This window comes from Kryptolebias marmoratus, linkage group LG8 (genome assembly GCF_001649575.2).
Source record: "Kryptolebias marmoratus isolate JLee-2015 linkage group LG8, ASM164957v2, whole genome shotgun sequence".
NCBI classification, from domain to species: domain Eukaryota; kingdom Metazoa; phylum Chordata; class Actinopteri; order Cyprinodontiformes; family Rivulidae; genus Kryptolebias; species Kryptolebias marmoratus.
This window is the reverse complement of record NC_051437.1, coordinates 16,508,372-16,529,190: the sequence shown is the minus strand read 5'-3', so window position 1 is coordinate 16,529,190 and position 20,819 is coordinate 16,508,372. Positions and strand designations below refer to the sequence as shown.

The window sequence follows — 20,819 nt, the reverse complement described above, 5'->3', positions numbered from 1 at the left end:
AGTCTGTCTATTTAATTTCAAATCGTTTTAGGTAAAATTATTATGCTGAAATAAAACAAGAAATTAAAACTACTTTTGGACCTCCATTATGTCCAAACCAGCATTTAAATTTATATTTTATTACCATTTTTGTTAGGTATTATTTAATTTGCATAAATAAAAGAACTTGCAACAGAAAAAATATTGTCCTAAAATAGGAAATCAGCTAGAAAATGTTATTGATTCCTTACAGCTCTTTATAAAGCATAACATTAAAAAACTGAATTCAATTTGTACTTTTTTATGGTCAGTAAAATACACACCCACAAACCAATCAAGACAGGTGGTGGTGTGGAAAATGACATGGTTTTTATTATGCCCAGTGCTTAAAGTTAGACATATGGGATTTGATGTGATTACAGAGAGATGACATAGAACCATTAATTAGCCCACTTTTAAGCCAAGTGCTCCATCCTGTGGGAGGAAGACAATAAAACCACAGAGGATGCTCATTTTCTGCATATGTGGACCAAGCTTCTCTTTGAGCTCTCATCACTTTTGTGATTGCTGTCGCAGACGCGGTGACTATTTACAGTGTTTACAATAGCGATGTCATGTACAAAAAACAAAGAAAACTTTACAAACATTTCAATAAGAAAAAAAATGTCTGCTGTAAAATCGATTTAAAAAAAAAAAGAGGAAGGTATCCAGTTATTAAAAATGTCTCCTATGGTAAGGTTTAACGTGTGGTAGGTCCAATGAAAGGAAAGGATTCATGCATCTCAAGCTCTCGATCTGAAAATCTGTTCTTATACCGCTTTCTGTCAACTCCTGAAGTTTTTTTCTTTTACGATCAAGATTGTGTCATATTGCGCACAAGCAGCCCAGTCATGATGCATATTCTCATTCACTGCAGAAGTAACTGACTCACACATCCTCTTCACTGACAGCTTATCTACCTGCCGAAGGTCCAAATCAATAAACCTACTCTGCACCCAAACACTGGCGTCTAGGTGACAACATTAAAGTGACATCAGAGAAAGGTGAGAGGAAGTAATCGCGTTTCCTCTAAATTGAGGCCTCCGGGTGGCAGATCCATGCAGCTTTAGGCCAATTTGTGTTTCAGGCACTAATAAGACTTAGGCATCGTGTTTCTACTCTACACCAACATCTTCAGTGAAAACGCCAAAACATCTGGACAGATTTATGGCAGTCTGAGGTACGTCTGGGTCAAACAGTTCTCTTTTTCAAACAGTTTCCTCTTCCGACAGTCATTTCTTCCTTTATCACATAACAGTCAAGATATGAGCAATAAATACTGCAGTTTCCTACTCTTTTAAAGAAATATTTTGTGCAAACAAATGAAGGAATAAAATAGGGAGGAAGCCACTTATTCATAACTTAATGCGAGAGAAAAGAAGATACTTGTCTATATTTAGGAAAAAACAGAAGAAAAAATATTAAAATCACATGATGAAAAGCAAAGAGGAAGGAAAATGTTTTGCATGTCTTTTAACCAGTCTTCTCCACTTCCTCTTGTGGGATGATGCATGAAAAATGATCCGACAGTCACTGCAGTGCGCCTCGCTCAGACTCAGAGACATGTTGCGTGTTCGTAAAGTAGATAAATTAGTACAAAATCCTACAAAAAGTGAGACTTTCAAAAGTGGTATGCTCAGATTTTACAAGAGAAGTTTGTGTTTTCAAAGCGATTTAAATACAGAACAGACTGTGCGAAAGCATAGCCAGAAATGGTCGACTTGATCAACAAGCAGTTATTGTATCGATGTTGCATTTCTGTCATGAGATCAGTCTGCTGAGTCCTCTGACAATGGGTATATTCTTTACAGATTCACACTGAAACTGATTCACCGACGCGTGTTCCTAGTACAGCTTCACAGCTCTGATTTTTGATCTACAATAAACAAAATTTTAAAAAACAGCTGAGTTGAAAAGAAGAAAACATTCAAGGCCATGTTCACAATTGAGTTGTATAATGTGTCTAATCTGAGCACCTTTGACAAAAACAAACAAACAAACAAACAGACAAACAAGCAAAAAAAATAAAAATAAAAAAACAGCACTGAGGCAGCTTTACCAGATGCTGCCCTCTACTGGATTTACTCATAAACTGCAACTTTTTGGGCCAAATTGGCACCCCCTATTATTTGACACACATTCACGGACACAGCCCTCTAAAATCCAATTTTCACATGTAGAAAATAAAGTGCATTTGGGCTGTTGTCGAGTGATGGTCCTATTCGTCAGGGGCAGCCAGACACAGGTTCTTTAACTACGGGAATGAAGTGTGTGCCTTCAAACAAAACCTGTGAGCACCAGCAGCTGTGAAGTTTGCAGCAACTGAACCGAACTAAAAGGGAGCAAATGGGTCCTAACAAACAGCGTTACGGGTAATATTTTGCATCATACTATTCCAGTCACCATGCACTTGCAGATTAAACAACCACCCATCTGGGACAAACTGAAGCACGGGGAAAGATCACCTCCAAGTCTTTCCCCGAAGAGACAATCGCAGCTTCACATGAAAGCAGTTTCATTGTCTTTTCAATGTTCTGAAAACAGGGCAAACTCCATCCATCTTTACCTTTGTATCTGCTCACTGAGCACACAGTAAAGTTCACAAAAGAGTCCTTTGAACTCTCACTGGGACTAAGACAAAGTCTGTAATTTTTAATCTTCACAGGCTGTTAGCTCAGAGTGTAGTCTGAAGAGAGGGATCCAGACAGCCTTCCCGCTCTGGAGACTCGATGTAGTTGGCTGACTCCTGAAGTTTCAGCAGCATGGCCATCTGGGCAGCAGGAGGAAGCACAGAGGTACAGTCACTCAAACTGCATATTTTGCTTTTTAGGCTTTTTTACCTTCAAGTGTTGAGTATTTTAGTAACTAACACACCTAGGTTTGGTCGGGCCGAGACAAAAGTGGACTGCTGTCTTTTAAAAACAACACCAATCTCAAAGATTTCATAGCCATTCATGTAAATAGCATTTTATAAACCCCTATGTCGCCATTGGTTTTTACACTGTTATTTCAGAGGAAATAGTCTAATACAATAGTCCTCTCAAAAGTGCCCCAGGCTGCACGGAAAGTGCTACAGCTAGATGCTGACGTTTCTATTTCTACTTTCAGATAATCACAGAATTTTATGTAAATAACTGTGTAACGTGAAAATAATGGCAATTTAAATATCTATAAAATAGCTTTCACGTGAATCGCAAAAAATATTTTAGATTGAAGCTGTTTGAAAATGGCAAACACTCAGACTAGCTATTAGCTCATCAATCTAGTCAGAATTAAACTTTTTTTTTTCCTCCAAACTGAGGTCATTTGAAGAGCTATTTATGACATGTAGGATATTAATTGTTCGTATTTTTTTTCAAAGAGCTACACTTAAAACAATGAACTAAAGCTTGAAGTTGTAAACATTCACTTGCTGTTTTAAGTTTTTAAATTAGTGTGAACTGAGACACATCTCCTGTCTTTAAAAACACTCCCTCACCAGGGGGTCTGACTCCAATGAGCTGGGTGGAGGTGAATCTTTGGGGGGCTTCTTCTCCTCAGTGGGCATCCCTATGCTGGGAGGAGGTAGGTGGAAGAGCCTGGACTGGTCCTGCTGTGCACTGGGCCAGGGGAGAGTGCCTCTCACCCACTCCACTGGATCCTCCCACACTGCTTTATGACCGTGTACCTGAGGGAACAAACACAGGGTCATTGTGGAACTGTATTTTTCTGACTTCTCGAAAGCCCTCGTGCCGCACATCTGAGGTATGCGTGCTCACCTTGATGCCGTCTCTGGCTCCTTCCTGCAGGTACGGTATGATGGAGTGGTTCCACAAGTCAATGAACCACTGTCTGAACTCCTCCACCGACACGGGGCATGACAGGAAGAAGCAGGGACCTGAGGGTGGCAACACTTTCTGTTAAGATATGGTTATTTTCTACCTTTTCTGACTTGATCTGACCCCGAGTCCAACGTATCTCACCTATGAGGAAGTCTGAGGTGCTGTGTTTCTCCAGGAAGGTGTGCAGGTGGTACCAGAGCTGAGGGATCCAGTCGAGAACACGGAGGAGTTCCTGGTGGTGTGTTGAATCGTGCTCCTCCCCCTGGTAGGCCTCCGCGGCTTTCCGGTGCAGGTACCTCAGCAGGAACCCGTTGGCTGGTTCCACGTTGTTGGAGAACATCACCATCCTGTCAACATGTGCAAAACATGTACTTTACCCTATGTGCAACTATATAAGAATTAGGAGAAATATTCACCTGAATCCGAGCTTACCTGAAGCTGAGGTGCAGCCCATGATTAGATGACATCTTCACAGGTTGATTGGTTGTTCCAATAATGTAGGGACTGAAGCATTAAGCCAAAAAAATAAATCATGTTTAGGTTTTATAATAGAACTATTAGTTTAACTTTCTTGGTAAAAAGCATCAACTGTGGGCCTCACCATTTGTGGTACTTGCAGGTGAGTGCTCCGTTTACAAGTTCAGTGATGGCAGCTGAGTCACTAATATCATCTATGATAACAACCAACGGCAGCTCTCCTCCGCTCTCCCTGTCAATCTGATTTGCCAGATTTGACAAATACAGCTGCAAGTCCTGCATGTGAAAAAGGTAAATGTATGAATGCAGAGGATAACAACAAAATAGCATCAAGCTATAAAATAAGTAGAGGATAAGAGCTCTGTCGTGTTTTACCTTCTGTGACTGGCGGTGCATGTTGAAGGTGACGGCAGCGCTGCGACCCTGATCACATGACTCGTGGTCAGCATCCGGAGAGTCAATCCGGTTGCGCTGCAGGAGGTAGTGGGCAAGATGCTGGGCAAGATATGACTTCCCAGTCCCGCTGGGCCCAGACAGAACCAGCCGTCTGTGCTTCGTCAGCAGGCTGACATAATGCAGCATCATGGGCTTCGGGATCAGAGTCTCAAACACCAGAGAGTCAACACTGTTTTCTCTGAGACCTAGAAGGGAGGGTTTATGATTAGCATTTATTTACCTCTATTTACTTAAAGAATACAAGCCAGACGAAGCAAACTATAAACATTAATTTTTGTTCTTTTTATCATATTGTCAACTGTCATCATTTAGTGGAAATTCATTAGAATTGTGACATCTGATGCTTTAATTTTCTACAATATTTACATAAAATGAAAGTTTTTTATATGAAAGTAAGTTTTTTTAATTAAAAAAATCCTAAAAACCATCACACATTTCTGATAAAATTATTCTTACATGTTTTTACTGGAAATAGACAACAGTTATAAAAAAATAGAAATAATTTAGAAAATTCTGAAATAAGTTAATATCAATGGCTACTTGGAAGTTAGAAAATTACAAATTTTAACATTTCTGTGTGATTATAAGATAAATGTTTCAAGCTGCTGTAAGTGAATTCAAATTGATTTTTTTAATCAGCTGCATGACTTTGCTTACATAATAATTAATAACTGCAAATTCATTCATTTTGTTTTTAGTTAAATTTTGATAAACGCAAAAATGCAGTCAACATATTTTAAAAAGAGAATACATATATGTTTCATACAATAACAGAGTTAAAAACTAAGCCTGTTCCTTAAGGGTTCTTTGTAGGAAACCTGGGTGAAACAAATCGCTGCATGAGTGATGTTCCATAGCCCCAGCTGCAAAGTGCATGCTGAAAGAGGTTTATAATTGTACTTACAATACGCCATAAAATGTACTGAAAGGTCCAAGCTTCTGTTTTAAAAGTCAGCTGAATGTTGTACACTCGGTTCAGTGTAAAAAACGAAAATACCATATAAAAGAAGTGAACAAAAAGGGGTATTTCTGTTGCTTCTTAGAGCTACAAAGCTGGCTTGGGCGATGATATTCAGAAAACAAAAGCATTGCAAATTTTTATGAAAAACAATTCTTCTGCACTTTGGAGTGGAGTGTGAATCAGAAATTAACTTTGTATACCGTTACAAATATAATGCACATATTTTAATGGTATTTAGCTGCAGCAGTGCTTGTCTCCAAGTGATCCAATTAATCATTCATCATGTGCAGTAACTAACCTTTTAAGGTGACAAAAATCTTAGCTGCACCGTTGGCGAAACACAGATATGGTGAGACCTGAGGTTTGTCCCCTCCGATCACCCTTTGCCCTCCGTGGCCCAGCTGGTACATATGCAGGGAGTCGCAGGTCAGACCCAGGCTGGCTGCCGGGTCCACGTGACTTAAGTAGTCCTGAAGAAAAGACAAAAACGACAAATGAGTTAACGAATCAAAGCCTCTGTTGAACCTCTGTCAGAAGACAATATTAGACTTACCTTAAAGGTCTTAGCTATGAGCGAGTCGAGGGAGGTCCATTCAGTCTTCGGACTGACCGACACTGTGCCCAGGTAGAACTCCTGCGGCCGTTTACTATCCTACAGATCATACAGAACAGACTGCTCAGCAAAAAGCCTTTTTATTGTCTGATTATCGTTAAGACAGTTTTGAGTTTACCTCTGTTTGATCCCCGATATGGACCAGTACTTTTGCACACACTTCCTCATGCAAAGACACATTTAGTGAGTCACTAGAAGACACTTCTGAAAGATGGACACAAATAAGAAATTATGACGTATAAGAGTGGTGCACGAGTCAGATTTTATGAATGATGCTGTTCATGCTTTACCTGAGTCTTTACAATCATTTAGACTGAGGCTGAAGGATTTGGTGAGGGACATGCTCATTGGCTGCCTCAGTGAGGGCCCCAGGAGCGAGGCCAGGCCTGAAGGCTGTGACGTGGACAGGGTGGGACCAGAGCCGGAGACGTGCAGCTGACTTCCTGTTTTCAAGTGGTCATTTTCTGCTTTCAGGTTGTCCACCGTTGACTAGAACAGAGGCAGGTTTGAGCTTCAAATTCGTGCTGGGCGAGTGTACCCACAGGTTCACAGATCTGTACAGGGAGGTGAAACAAACCTGCATGTTGTGCATGGCTTCTCTGAGCTGCTCCAGCTGATGGGCAGAACTTAAGGCCTCTAATCGGATGTCTGTCAGCTTCCTCTCTTTCTCCCAGAGCTCCGAACGTAACTCTGACACCGCCGTCTCACCACTGTCTCCCTCCTCTGCCATCTCCATGATCCTAGTGCAGCCAAGGTGTTCATGTCAGAGACAGACAGCCACACAGAGGCTGAATTCTGCAGCTTGTTGTTTTTGTACTTACACCGAGGAAGTGGCAGATGCTGATGTTTTGAGGGATGGAGGATGGATCTCTCCTGCTTCCCCGCCTTCATGAGCCATCTTTGGGGAGTTGGGGGCCGAGGAGTCTGGGGTGGTGAGTTCCTCAATGTCTGAGTAGGTTTTGGAGCCTTTTTTAATGCTGAAAGCCTTGTTGAAGGAGCTCCTCAGCTACACAAAAACACCAGAGCGGACTCATGAATAAAAGCAGATATATTAACAATCATTTGGTCACAAGGCAAAAAAAAAAGAGGGACGTGTTAATTTTATTAACAACATGCTTGACATTAATGGAATAGTTTGTCACTTCCAGCTTGTAACATCTCAGAAAACCCAACTTTGTTTTTTTGTAGAATTAATGAAGTTTCTGACACAGGAGTGAATATTTTTGTCTGATTTTTTTTTTCAAATTTTTTTATATATTTCCTCAAGTTTCACTGTGGTTAAATCTTCAAATGACAAACTATTCCTTTACACTTTCAGTCATTGTGTGTAAAACCAAAGATCCTGGGTCAGTAAATATTAACTGATGTTGGTCACAACAAAGACTACATCTATTTTTACTGAAGAATAAAAGTTAACTAAGCTTTGAAGTCGATTTTTTTTATTATGCATCATTTCTGCTGTTTGCCATTTGAAGAGAATTACAGCTGTCTGTTATCTTAGACGTTGGCAGAACAGGCAACCGATTAATTGTTAGTGTAGGAGGTCAATCAGCAGAGATGAGTGGAGATTTGTAGTTCTGGACGGTCCATCATGCCATGTGACAGAAAAGTACAGAAGTTATAAAGTTACACAGAGATGGCACTCACCTCAAAGACCTGAAACATTAAAGTAACAAAGAGGAGGGAAAGACTCGTCATACTTCATCCATGCTGCTGAGTTGATTTTAAAAAGGAAAATGTTCACACAAAAAAATGGGACCGTGTGGAGGAACGCTAGCCTAGAAAAAAACAAAACAGAGACCACTTGTTCTTACCCAACTCTTCTTCTTCTTCTTCTTGGCGTCTTGATCCTTCATGCTTCCCACACTTGACATGCTGGTCAGGCTGTTGAGACTGGAGATGCTCTCACACGAGTTCTGACGTCGAATACGCAGGTCTGGAAAAACAATACAGCTGTTATCACTGTGCAGGGAGAGAAAGAAAGAAAATAACAAGCAGAAAGATTAGCTGGTCGGTCTGCAGACCTTTCATGTTATCTTGATTGTTTAAGGCTCCATGGATGACAGCCTGGGCTTCTTCATTCCTGGACTTCAGAGCCTCGATTGTCTCTCGCAGATCCATCAGCTCTGAGTCCTGAACAAACAGTTAGTTATTGTCACAGCAGCCCCACTTATACACATGCTAGTCTAATATCTCATATGGCAGCTAAATGTCTTCCCACAACATAACCAAATCAGTGGGTCTCTTTCCTTCTTTTTCTCTTTTGTAAAAAGCAAATAATAATATATTTTAAAATTTATTGCTGTTCGCTCAGTGTTCTTGTTTTTTTAAATCTTGTTCTTTACCGTTTTTTTTCTGTCTTCCATTTACGTATAAACTATGCTAACACATTTTTTAACACACCGCACTGTAGCATTTCACTAGACATTATATTTGTGTATTTAACAAACTTAGCCAGTTAGTAGACGATTTCAATTAAAAACAAACAAGTTTCTTAACAGCATTTCACCTTTAGTTTCATACAAAACAGGTAAAATAAGTAAACATGAGTTAATTGTGTTAGGGGTGGTAGGAGATGATTTGTTCTAGCAAGAGGCGAGTCTTTAAGAGATTCTTACACTTTGAAGTTTCCTTCCTCAAAGGTTTGTGTTTGGCATCCCAACACACCTTTGGGAGAACGACAAAGCTGTTCAGCTAACTTGATTTAGATGAGTGCTGACCCAGCAGTTTCTCTGAACATGCATAAGTGACTTAAATTTGATTTGGTCAGTCAGTGAGGGATGGAGTGACATGTGTCCTTTATGGTTGGTTTAACATCAGGGACACCACCACATCCTTATGTCCACAGGCCTGCCAGAAGAGAGACAATCATGGCCTGTACCAGGAGCTCTGAGTCACATGCTGCTCCATTTTGACAGTGTTGTAAAGTGCAAAGCAACATGACAAAGAAACAGGATAATAATGACAAAACTCTCATTAGAAAAATCTAGATGTTTTTAAAGCATTACATTTGATCAGATTTAGGCAAATAAAAACAAGATAAAAGCAAATATGTTGAAGTTTCTCCTTGGTTGGAATAAGGATTTTTTTAAACTTTTTACTGAAATACTAAAACCTAAAACAAATAATAAGAGCTCATACCTACTGAACTTGCCCCTCCCCCTCCCCCACAATGTTGGCAAAAGGACAATGAGTTCAGAACAACAGAGTCTTTCTGCATTAGTAGTTATCTGCTAAAGTCGATCCCACTTTACTCTAAATGGAGCCACCAGGTCCATCTCCTCAAGGTTAAGGAGACTCTGCAGCGGGTTGAGCTGCACAGGTCAGTGCACTGGCAAGCACAACAAAAGAAGTTTCTGGAGCGGTCCAGACAGAGCTTTCAGAGGGGGCAGTAAGGCGTGAAGAACTCAGAAAGACTCCTCACATTTACACACACAGAACAAACGCCTCGGGTGGTGATCAGCTCACAGACAAAGGAATGCAGGAATGTTGCTTTGAGTGCACGTGCAAGCTGTCTGATGTCAGTTTTGTGGTTTCTTTTTATTATTATTATTTATTATTCATCTTTTTTTTTCATTTCTAACAGCAGTTTATCCAATAACTGTGCAGTCTGAGCCTCTAACCTACATTCAGCTCCTGCTGTGATCAAAGTCACCTCAATCCACATTAACTCTCTCTGACTGCTCTGAAGATAAGCAAACTGTTGGAATGTGGCTGGACTTCTGGTTTTTCTGTGTGTGTGTGTTTGAGTTTAAAAGATGCAGCTGTAATGGTACCTTCTGTTCGTGGCTTACTGACAGACTCTGCAACCGAGCCGTCATCAGTGCCAAGCTTTGCTCGAAGGCAGCAACCAGATTTGCCTGAAAAAAAAGATAAAAAAGAAGCACAAGAAAAAAAAAGATTACTGATGTTGAAAATGAGTTTTTTTTTTGAGAGGATGAAAATACACCGGTGCTTATGTACATGAGTCACATGGAAGAGCATTTTCTAAAAGAAGATGAATAATGAGGAGACTAATAAATGTGCAAATTAACATTCAGAGAGGACAGATTCAGTAGATTTGCTGCTCTTTAACCCTTGTAAATGAGGTACTTCAAAGCTGAATAAAACACAGAAGTCGAACAGAACAATGACTGTGGAAAAACCTCCTCTTCCCTAATCTCTCTCTCTCTTTCTCTTACACACTCACACACACAGGAGAAAATTAAAACATTTTATTCTTTTATACAGAATACAATAGTGCAGTGATATAAATGAATAATCTAGTCATTAATGAAAAACATCCAGAGTTTGTGTTCACTGTATTTGCTATAGGTTAATGTCGTTACGATGAAAAAAATCTGCAGGAAAGAAATACATCTTTAAAGACATGAATGCTGTGTTCCACATGAAACGGTGCCTAATGCTTGTAGTTTGCAGCTGACAAGGATCTAACACAGAAACAACCTTGTCGAGGGGAAGTACAGAGTAAAGAAAGCAGATGTGTGGGCGTGGGTGTGTGGTAAAGCTAAGTGGTACTGATGAATATTCAGGAGAAGGCTGACATTATTCAGAAGCTGCAGAGATAATGAATGTGCCTCGACTGTGTGGAAGAAAAATTGGGATTTAGATATAAAATGTGATTTTTGTTTTACGTTTCTCATTTAAAAGATAAGGGACATGTATTTTGGTGTGAAATTAGAGGGAGGAGCTACTACTGATTATTCAGCTCCTTTGAGGTGAAGAGCTGAAGCTTTAATCATCATCATTTTTCAGGTTTAGTTTGCATTTCCAGTCTTTCATTCTGTGTTTTTTTTTTTAATCTAAGGTAAGTTTGTTTCTCGGCTTGTTTAGTTTTCAGTTTTCAGCACACTAGGTTTGAGAAGAATATTTATATTTACAACCCATTACCTCACTCAGATCCTGTTTAGTTCAGGGATTTCAGATGCTACCTTTCAGATCCTCATTTTTCTTTCATTGTAGGTTCAAGACCAGTTTTCACATTGATATTTCTTTCCTTGCAGTGTGTATTATTTTGTTCAAAATTAAAGCTTTCTTATTATTATTTATCTCATTGTCCTTTCTGACTGGGTTCTTCCCAGGTCAAAGTCATGTAAAATGTAAATTTAGAAAGTTTAAAAGACTTTTTGTTTTGTCTTAAGCTAAAGAAAAATGTGTATTTCCTTATGTGATTGCTAGAGATACATTTGTGATTAAAAAGGACTTTCAGATCTTTAGTACATTGGCAAACCTATTTAGAAATCTAACAGAGGAAAGTAAGAGGCGAAGATGCTTTATACAACCCCCCCACAGACAGGACAGATAATACATACGTTAGCTGTCAGCTGTGTTGTCAGATTGGACACCTTCTCCTGCGATGATTCCAGCTCTCTCCTCAACATGCGGATTTGCTGTGCGGAAAAATAACAATCTTGCGTTAGGTGATATCGAAACATTATGTTAGCTGAAAATGGCTGATGATGTTACAAGTGAGATGATGGTGGTCATCAAATGAATAACCAACTCTCAAAGACAGCAGGGATGAGACTGATGGATAAAAGGAAAGAAACAGACTAGACAATGAGGGAAACAGCGCTGCAAAGGCAACACTTACCTCCCCCTGAATCCTTTCCTCAGCCTTGGGAAGAAAGAGGATTAAAAGCCAAGATGTTAGATAAAACAGAGAGCAGAGAAGTGGAAAGAAGAGGAGACTAATAAGGTACGGGGCATAGGCTCAAGTGTGTGCAGTTTAAAGTGTGAAACAAGAGAAAAGCATCCCTGTACACACAGACATCCAGCTTTCAGAGCACAAGCTAATCCATATCTACCTGTTTCTGCGTGCTGCTCACACTCACCGAAGAGTAGCTTGATGAGGCATTTGATGCCAGGGAGAGAACAGACCCATGAACTGCAGAGTGAACATCCAGAGAAACAAAATCAACAAACAAGCAGGTGTAGTTAAAAAAAAAAAAACAGGCAGGATGATCTTTATAGAAAAAAAAAAAATTAATTGGGCATTTTACCTTCATCATTGGGCTCTCTATCCCTAAAGGAGCCGGACCGAACCATTCCCATGCTGCGTGGACGCTCAGCCAATGACAAAGTGCTGCCCAGAGGTGATGCACTGTACAGCTCCATGGAGGCATCGTGTGTTGGGATGCTGTTGGACCGAGTCATCCTGGGAGGTCCTCCTACAGGGCTGGGGACTAATATAACAACAGAGTTATCAATAAATACGAGTCAAACTAAGGCACTTGTGAAGCATGAATTAATGTAGAGATTTTTCTTCTGACTGTGTGTGTGTGTATGTGTAGAGAGAGAGAGACACACCCATAGCGGTTTTAGAGGTGCGGGGCAGGGAGGTGGGTGAGGAAAGCAGTGGAAGGGTAAGTGAGTCGGTCATGCTGACAACCATATGTGAGTGCCTCCTCTCTCCTTTCTCCTTCCCTTCTTCCTCTGTTTGAGAGGCACCATTGAAACTACGGACAAAAGTGGACAAAGTCATGTTTCATCAGTAAAATAAGTAATTTACCGATTCTAAAAACACACAAATGTTTAAAGCAGGACACAAGATAAGATTATAAAGTGATCTCATTGACCTGGCATTACCATTCATCTTGAGTGATTTGATTGCGAGTGGTCAGCTCTGATAGAGAGCGTTCCCATCTGGCCGTTAAATGTCAAATACCACTGAGCACCAAGCTACTGAAGCCCCTTATAGTTCAGAGATATTTGAATTTCTAAGTGAACTTCAGTAGATTACAGATGCACTTTACACATGCAATTTGATTGCTCAGGATGTCAAAGGGGAATTGTATATTTACAGAAATTATGCCCTATAACAATCCCACTAAAAATGAATTAAAATACATTTTTTTACATAGGCTATAAAACTGCATCAGGATTCCATCAATAAACATGAGCCTGATTGTTTGTCAATTGTGTACAGCTTTATTTATGGTTATGATATTGATCAGTACAGATGATTTTGTTTGTGTAGCGTTATGCTATTTTATGTTCAGCTCTACCAAGCTGTTTTTAGAGTCAGTCAGTTCAATAATTGTACATGGAATCTTCTGCAACTACAACAAACCAAGTTTCCAAACATGTTTAGCAGTGTGGTTGTATGTGCGCACTCACATACCTTAAACCTTTCTTTGGCAGCGTGTTTCTGTCTCTCTGAGAACTGTGGAAATTCAACAATGTCGTTATTTAAGAACCAGTGCAGGGAGTTATTAAACTTTCATGAACAGGCAGCAGACACAAAGAGGCACAGTGAAACTGGCAGGCAGCTGGTGTCAGGCAGTAATTATGACTTCAGTCAGAGGGGCCAGTACAATACTGATAACAGGCCCATAGTAATAACAGCTCAGCAACCCATTAATGTGTGTGTGTGTGTGTGTGTGTGTGTATGGGGGGCTAGGGAGGGCCTGTGGTTGACTTCTTCTCTGAGTTAATTGCCATTAAATGCTAGAATTTACTACTAGAAAGCTATGTTCCTAAAATATTAGTCAGAATTTAGCATCCCATTCAGCCTTTGTTTTTTTCTTGTTAACTGGACAACAAGGTTTATTTATTGTGGTCATATTCATGCAGAATTGGCTTAAATATAATTGTAATGAGCCCATTATTAAAATCTAAAACCTTAAAGCAATTTCTTCATTATTTTAACTATTGCTGAACAAAAACTATCTGTGCAGTACCCCAGCTGGCCAGAAAGTGGAGCTACATGGCTGCTTTGTTTACATATTTGAGGGTATGTATCTGTCAAAGTTATTGATCATATTTTTTCAGAACTGAACTGACCTGTCTGTAAGGCTCAGAGAGACTTTACTTGCGGAGCTCCTGCTGGATGGAGGGCCTCTGTCCTCATGTTTATCTTTGTCTTGGGACTCTAAAGTGTTGTAGCCTCTCACCAAAGTCTCCCTCTCCCTGTCCTTGTCTTTCTCCTGGAATTCAGGGGCCAAACTCATCTGCAACTGCAGAGACTCCATGCTGCGATGCAGCCCAGACATGCGAGGGTAGAGAAGGGGAGAGGTGCTCCCTTCACTTTTTTCAACACCCAGGGAAGTGACTTGCCTAGGTCCCAGTCCAATTCCAGGGCTAGAAAAGCAAGCTGAGGAGTTCACATTGAGCAACGGTGCAGGACTCGGGGCCAGGCAGGAGCTGGTTGAGTTTCCCCCTGAGCTACAAATTTCTTGGAGCTTGGAGTAGGGAGGAATCTTTGGAGGTAGGCCATCCTGAACCTCGACCTCCAGACTATTGGAGTTCAGCTTGTCCAATTGGGCCATGGATGGAGGCTTTGCCAGGCTGCGGACCCCAGAAAACCTTTAAAAAATGGAAAGATGATGTTGAAACAAATGTATAATAATGATTTCATGTGAATTTATAAGTGTATATGGAAGTCACAGCATTAGAGTTTCAATACCTCTGCATGCCAGGTGAGGTTAGATCCATACATTTGCCGCTGCTGGGTGGTCGCAGCCCATGCAGCTTCCCTCCGTTTTCTGACGGGGTCTGAGCAGGACTCCTCTTCAAAGATCCACCTCCACACTCTGAGTCAGAGACTACAGCTTTAGCTTTGGCTCTTTCTTTCTCCTTTTCTCTGTCTGTTTGATTGACAGGACTGGGACTTGGGATCCCACGTCCTCCTGTCTTACCAGAACCAAATCCTGAGGTGGGCTCCTTAAGCCTTGAACCCTGTGGTGCTGCGGTGGAAGGTTTGGTTAGTCCTGATCCTGTGTCCCCGGTGGTGCTCACTGGGCGAGCTGAGCTTGGCCGGGTTAGAGTCAGGGTGCTTGTCTTCGCTGGGCGAGGCAGAGAGCGGTACTGGAGAGACGTCCTGGCATTTGGAGACAGGAATCCACTTTGGTCACTGCTTGAAACGTCTAAACTCGTCTTTCGTCCTCCTGCACCTGCACATGGCTTAACGGGAATGCCAGATGTTTTGGGGATCTTTCCCACAGTCACTGAGCTGCTGGGTGTGGAGCTGACGCCTGTACTTGTAGCACTGGGTGTGCTGGAAATGTTGCTGGTAGTTGTGGGGGGCTTCTTGAAGCCAAAGTTTCCACCAGCTGAAGGTCTGACCAGTCCAGATGGAGGTTTACGCTGCTCTCCAGTTCCGGTGCCATTTCGATTGTCTTTACCTGCATCAGAGGAGGAGCGCTGAAGTCCAGAATTCTTCACCACTAACCGGGACTTATCCATGGGCTTCGCATCCGACTTCACAGGACCTACAGGAAAAAAAACAAAACAATTCTGATGAGCTTGAGCAACACTTTAGCGGCGTTGGGTAAAGACTGAGACTAACCAAGCCACATTAGGACATGATATCTAATCTGAACACCTACGAGGTCTGACTGTCTGCTGATAAAAACAAATCTCTTTCTCAGCAGACAGTTAGACAATCTTTACAGTCTCACACACACTGTTATCACACTGTTGCTCCTCTTTTCCATCCCGATGAGCTAAAACAGTTGTCTCTTTCCAGTAAGCATTTAAGCTTTCCAGTAAGTTCATTTCTGCCTTTTCCAGCTGTGAAAGAGCAAGATGACCATAGCTACGGAAAAGTGGTGTTTATGAAGTGTGTCTGAAGGCAAAAAAAAGAGAAGAAAATCAAATTTCTCCACTTGTGAAAGCTCTTTGGATAAATATGGCATTGGAAGAGATGTTATTGAAATGTTTCTGTTCTTAACATTTTCCAACTTAAAAATTAATTAGACTTGTTTGAAAGTTAATAACAGAATAACAATCAATTAGACACATAAGCTCTCCAGTGTATGCACCACCCACAAGAATCTAAACTGCCCACGCTCATAATTTGTATTTAATGGGACTCATTATGTGAGGTTTATATACAAGGCATTAACAGAGTCAAAGAACTGCTGTTGCATGAGACCCACCAGCGTGCTGCCTGGGGACATCTGGAGTTACTTATAAGTATTTAGAAATCCGCAAAAGACGCATACACACTCATATGTGCAGACATTTCTACCACACGCTCGGAGCTCTGAGTGTTCAGACCCCATACGAATATGACACTGACAGCGAATTACCCCAGAGTTCTTTTGTAAATTTGAAAATTGGGTTTATATGTCGAGTCACAAACTTGTGTAACCGCAAAGCTGCTCATTCCGGTAACATTAGATCGAAGAAACACACTGTTGGTGGCAAGTCACAGACAGAGCTCAACTGAACGTATTTGTCTGGAGAGAAAATGAAGGCTGATTCACTGAGCAGCAGTGGAGACAACTGAGCTCAAAGGTTAACACAGTCACACATGCAGAAGAAATCGTGAATCACTACATGTTCTAACCCAAAAGGGGTGTATGTAGATAAAGTATTACATTTAGACAGAGTGGGCAGGCAAAGAAATCATTTTTGTGACATTTCCAATATTACTATGTTTAAATGTTTAGGTTAAATTGTTTGACTAAGTGTGAGTGGACCTTTTTTTGTTATATTTGCATAAGACAATCACGATAGAAGGGAAAGCAATAGAATGAGGATGAAGCTATAGTCTGGAAATCCATAAATAAGAACATAACTTTCACACTTAAGAGCCACTTGCTTATCAGCTGTGCTATCATTGTTGCCCATCATCACCATGTGGGTTTGTCTAATTTGTTATTTCGGTACCCTTCCAGAGGTTATTGTGTATATTTGAAGGGGATTGTAGCCAATCTTTGGCCAAACTATGCCTTAGAATCAGGAGATTTGTGTGTCTGTGGGAAGAAACGCTGACCAGTCAGCAGCTTAGCAGCTTAGCATCGGCTTAGTGATAAAACGTGCACGTCTGCACTGTGCTTACACTAAAAAACTGATAAACCCAACAAAAGTCATTACTGCTCAGTAAATGAATCATTCTCTCAGAAACACTGAACTGTTGATGAGTTTTGCTGACCCAAGGGGTAATGCTAAACAGGGAAACAGAGTTGATGGGCCAAAAAAAAAAAAAAAAACTAAACAAAACAGATAATAATTAAAACTAAATTAAAAGAATCTAAAGTGGTTCTGAGGGTACTGTCACATCTTTAAAAAAACAACCCAAAAAATCTTTTGAATAGTTCAGTGTTTACTTGTTAAATTAATTTTGTCAGTCACCTCTAGACAGTTTAATTATTTTTAGGATTAAAAATGTCTATTGAGAAGATTCTCTTTTGTTTAATTCTTGTAAAAGTTGGTCAGACAGAGAAAATTAGGTGATATCAATCCCACACCAAATTAACTTTGATTGTTGGCAGTTCATTGACATTAAATAAAATACATATTCACTGTAAAAAATAGCAAGCAAATAAATAAATAAACGGACACTACTAGTACAAAATAAACCATGTCAATACACTCTTTGTGGTGTGGGATTGTATTGCAGTGATTGTTTGCTCCTGAAACGACTTCACACTGTGTTTCTCCACAAACATGCAGACATTTTAACAAATGACAGACTGAGAGAAACAAAACATGTTGCCAAACCTCAGTGATAAACTAAACTCAGACATGAGCAGTAAACTCCGAGTCTCTGTTCCTCTCAGGGTTCCTGAGCATTTTTCATTAAAGAAAAAAACCTTTTCCAGACTCAAATTTTCAGATATCTCTGCTGATTTTCTCTCTTTTGTAACTTCTACAAGTTTATTAATAATAATTAGAGAGATATTTATACAGTGGTCTGGCTTTTTTTTTTTACACAAACTGCAAACATTATGATAACATACAGACTACAAAATAATTAAAAAAGAAAAAGGATAACACTTATAACAACAACAAAAAAAAAACATCTAACCTTATTTTTTTTACTTATTCCACCACCTGAGCAATGACCATTCATGAAACTCTGAGTGTGTATGAGTGTGCTTGTGTCTGTATGTCAGTAACTCAAAAACTAAGATGTCTAAAATATTAAACTCAACGTTTTTAAACGAAGCAAAAGGTAACTTATAATGACTACAATATGTGCAGGTACTCATTGAAAACCATCAAATTAAACATAAAAAGGTTATTCTTAAGTAAATCAGATGGTGCAGTTTCAAAATGTTTACTCGAGTAGTTTTCCAGATATACTGGATGCAATTCTGAATTGCAGGTACGAACTCAGTGTAAACAAAGCACTTGGTTGAATCCACCAAAAACCAAGAGGAAGCTTGAGTCACATGATTGACCTACATTAGGGTGGTGGAATGATATAAAGACAGAGCTAGGCAGCTTTTGCAAAACTTCTGCTAGACCAATAATTTCCCTGTTTCAAAGTTTTTTCGACTCAGTCTCAAACAGCTCTTCTATAGAAGATGCCATTGTTGACCTATTGTCAGTCACTACAGCTATTTCCGTAGGTAAGTAAATAAATGTGCACGTTATCTGGGAAACATTCACAAATTTTGCTTACAAGTTTTTAATTAAAGAACACATTAATCATCCATATGAGAGAAAAAAATGTGCACATTTTGTTTCTTACTTTATGAAATTATTTTGTGAGTGAGTACCCTTAATTATAATTATTGTGAAAACTGCTTTGTTTCTTTTAGATAAAAGAGGTAGGGAATAGTCTAAAAACACAAACTTTTTTTCCCCCTCAATATTTTCATATCTGGACTACACTAAAATCAAATTAAATCTTTTTACAGATGTTTCAGGGCTGTGTGTGAACCCTGTCCTCTTGTTGATAAACTCAAGAGCTCCTCCACACTTATAAGGACCAAAAAAAAAAAATTCTAATCTGTTTTTACTCGACTTTTGTTTAATCGCAGCCTCAAAATCAATGGCAGACTAAGCAGCCATGATGGCTGACTCCCACTGGTGAAATTAATAACAATAAAATCCTGGCTCACAGATCACAGGCTGGTTCAACACACTTGTTGGGCATATCTATCATTTCAACAGCTGGCGGTGCAAACACAGGACAGCCCCACAGAAGCACAACTGTTTGCACAGAGCCTCACTATCTGAACTGGCACACTGCATCGTTACTTATATCCTGTTGTTTTGCTTGTCTGTGTGTGTGTGCGAGTGTGTGTGTGCGTGTGTATACAGCACACAGATGGTGTGCTTTTAAGGCAGCTGCACAATCCTAACCATTGTGTTGTTTGTGTGTGAGAGCGAGAGTGTTAAGGGTGATGGGTGAAACTTTTCAGAGCTGGCAAGACCTCAGCTAAATCTATACACACACAAACACACACATCATTGGAAAGAGTCTGAAAAGCCTTTATTTGAGTTCTAGAAATTCTCTCTGTTCGGAACCAAAAATAGAATTTGGATACCAGTAAATGTAAGGACAAAAAAACAAAAAAACTGTTTGAGCGTGTGCTTGTATGTGGTTGGCTAGCAGGAAGGGTGTGGGTGGTGATGGGCATTTAATACATGGCACTGCTTTCTAAAAAACCCAGAGGGTGGGCTGCAGCTGTGGACGAATGCGTCTGACAAAGACAGAGAGTGTGCCTGTAACTGTGTGGGTGTGAGACAGCCAGAAAGAAGTGGGAGATTAACAGCCAGCCTGAGAAATCTATCAGTCTGTTCAAGTTATCAAACCGTGTCAAGAGTAGCTATTACACATGGCCATTTGAGTGTGTGTGTGTGTGTGTTTCGCCACTCACCTGCCACTTTCAGCCCACTCTGAGAGGTGTGTGTGATCGGAGATGTGACTCCCACAGGTGGGTTTCTTCCTTTCTTCAACCCATTTCCCTGACCCAGAGTCTGCGGTTTCTTCAGCTCACCCTTCCCTCCTTTCCATTTATTGGCAGATTCGGACTTCAGGCTTCCCGTGTCATGGGCGCTGCTGCCTTGGCTCTTGCGGCCCGGTTTGTTGTCATCAGAATCCCATGACAGACCGCTCTCCACTAGAGATCGCTTCTCTGCATCGGTGCGCATCTACAGAGAAAAAAAAACAGACATGTGAATAGAGATAACATATCCAAAAACTGGTCAAGAAATGAATGTGTCTAATGTTAGATCAAGAACAGAAAAGTCACTTAAATTGCAATTAATATCAATAAAAATAAACAGGTTCTTTCACATCTTGAGTCATGTTACAGTTTTTAAAGAACAGTTATTTTTATTGTCTGCTGTAAACATGTTGTCATGTTTTTATGTGCACAAAGACATGGTTACCTTTGTTTGCCATGATTTATAATGTGACCCAAAAAAAAACAACAAAGAAACAATTTTCAGCTATCAATTTCCATAATTAGAAATGTTGCTGTGACACTAAAATTGAACATCTTAAGTTCTTGTCAATACAGCTACTTTAAACAAAAATGATAATTTGGAGTTTTAGATGATGTGATCACCCCATCACATAAAACTATATTGAGTTTCTATATTCAGATGAAATGGTATTGATATCCGATTTTAATTGTACTTTTTATGAGCTGCAGTCTATTAATTTACTTCATCATCCAATAACAACATCTTTTAGTTTCATGATCTAATTCCATTTAGGATGATTTTGAGTAACACAAGACCCTCATCTGTGCCGTTGGCTCAGCCTTAAGATGAACAGTTTGAT

General features: G+C 40.1%; 1 protein-coding gene across 7 annotated transcripts in view; it reads right to left on the bottom strand.

Annotated features, from left to right (window-relative positions):
* Nucleotides 1–326: 326 nt before the first annotated feature.
* Nucleotides 327–20,819, bottom strand: part of LOC108235232 (neuron navigator 1) — an 80,803-nt gene continuing 60,310 nt past the window's right edge. For 2 of the 7 annotated variants that reach the window (XM_017415084.3, XM_017415091.3), the window contains 26 exons: nucleotides 19,909–20,182; nucleotides 14,754–15,558; nucleotides 14,132–14,653; nucleotides 13,470–13,511; nucleotides 12,656–12,804; nucleotides 12,349–12,531; nucleotides 12,154–12,233; nucleotides 11,940–11,963; nucleotides 11,659–11,736; nucleotides 10,123–10,206; nucleotides 8,371–8,479; nucleotides 8,161–8,282; nucleotides 7,994–8,002; nucleotides 7,168–7,352; nucleotides 6,924–7,086; nucleotides 6,637–6,835; nucleotides 6,465–6,550; nucleotides 6,287–6,385; nucleotides 6,032–6,203; nucleotides 4,692–4,957; nucleotides 4,441–4,592; nucleotides 4,272–4,343; nucleotides 3,981–4,186; nucleotides 3,777–3,895; nucleotides 3,497–3,685; nucleotides 327–2,788 (listed from right to left, as the gene is read on the bottom strand). In XM_017415084.3, coding sequence (XP_017270573.1) covers nucleotides 2,693–2,788; nucleotides 3,497–3,685; nucleotides 3,777–3,895; nucleotides 3,981–4,186; nucleotides 4,272–4,343; nucleotides 4,441–4,592; nucleotides 4,692–4,957; nucleotides 6,032–6,203; nucleotides 6,287–6,385; nucleotides 6,465–6,550; nucleotides 6,637–6,835; nucleotides 6,924–7,086; nucleotides 7,168–7,352; nucleotides 7,994–8,002; nucleotides 8,161–8,282; nucleotides 8,371–8,479; nucleotides 10,123–10,206; nucleotides 11,659–11,736; nucleotides 11,940–11,963; nucleotides 12,154–12,233; nucleotides 12,349–12,531; nucleotides 12,656–12,804; nucleotides 13,470–13,511; nucleotides 14,132–14,653; nucleotides 14,754–15,558; nucleotides 19,909–20,182 — 4,485 coding nt within the window. In that variant the 3' untranslated portion in view covers nucleotides 327–2,692. The remainder of the gene's footprint in view (nucleotides 2,789–3,496; nucleotides 3,686–3,776; nucleotides 3,896–3,980; nucleotides 4,187–4,271; nucleotides 4,344–4,440; nucleotides 4,593–4,691; nucleotides 4,958–6,031; nucleotides 6,204–6,286; nucleotides 6,386–6,464; nucleotides 6,551–6,636; nucleotides 6,836–6,923; nucleotides 7,087–7,167; nucleotides 7,353–7,993; nucleotides 8,003–8,160; nucleotides 8,283–8,370; nucleotides 8,480–10,122; nucleotides 10,207–11,658; nucleotides 11,737–11,939; nucleotides 11,964–12,153; nucleotides 12,234–12,348; nucleotides 12,532–12,655; nucleotides 12,805–13,469; nucleotides 13,512–14,131; nucleotides 14,654–14,753; nucleotides 15,559–19,908; nucleotides 20,183–20,819) is intronic. The other 5 variants (XM_017415089.3, XM_017415087.3, XM_017415088.3 and 2 more) reach the window with 5 other exon arrangements.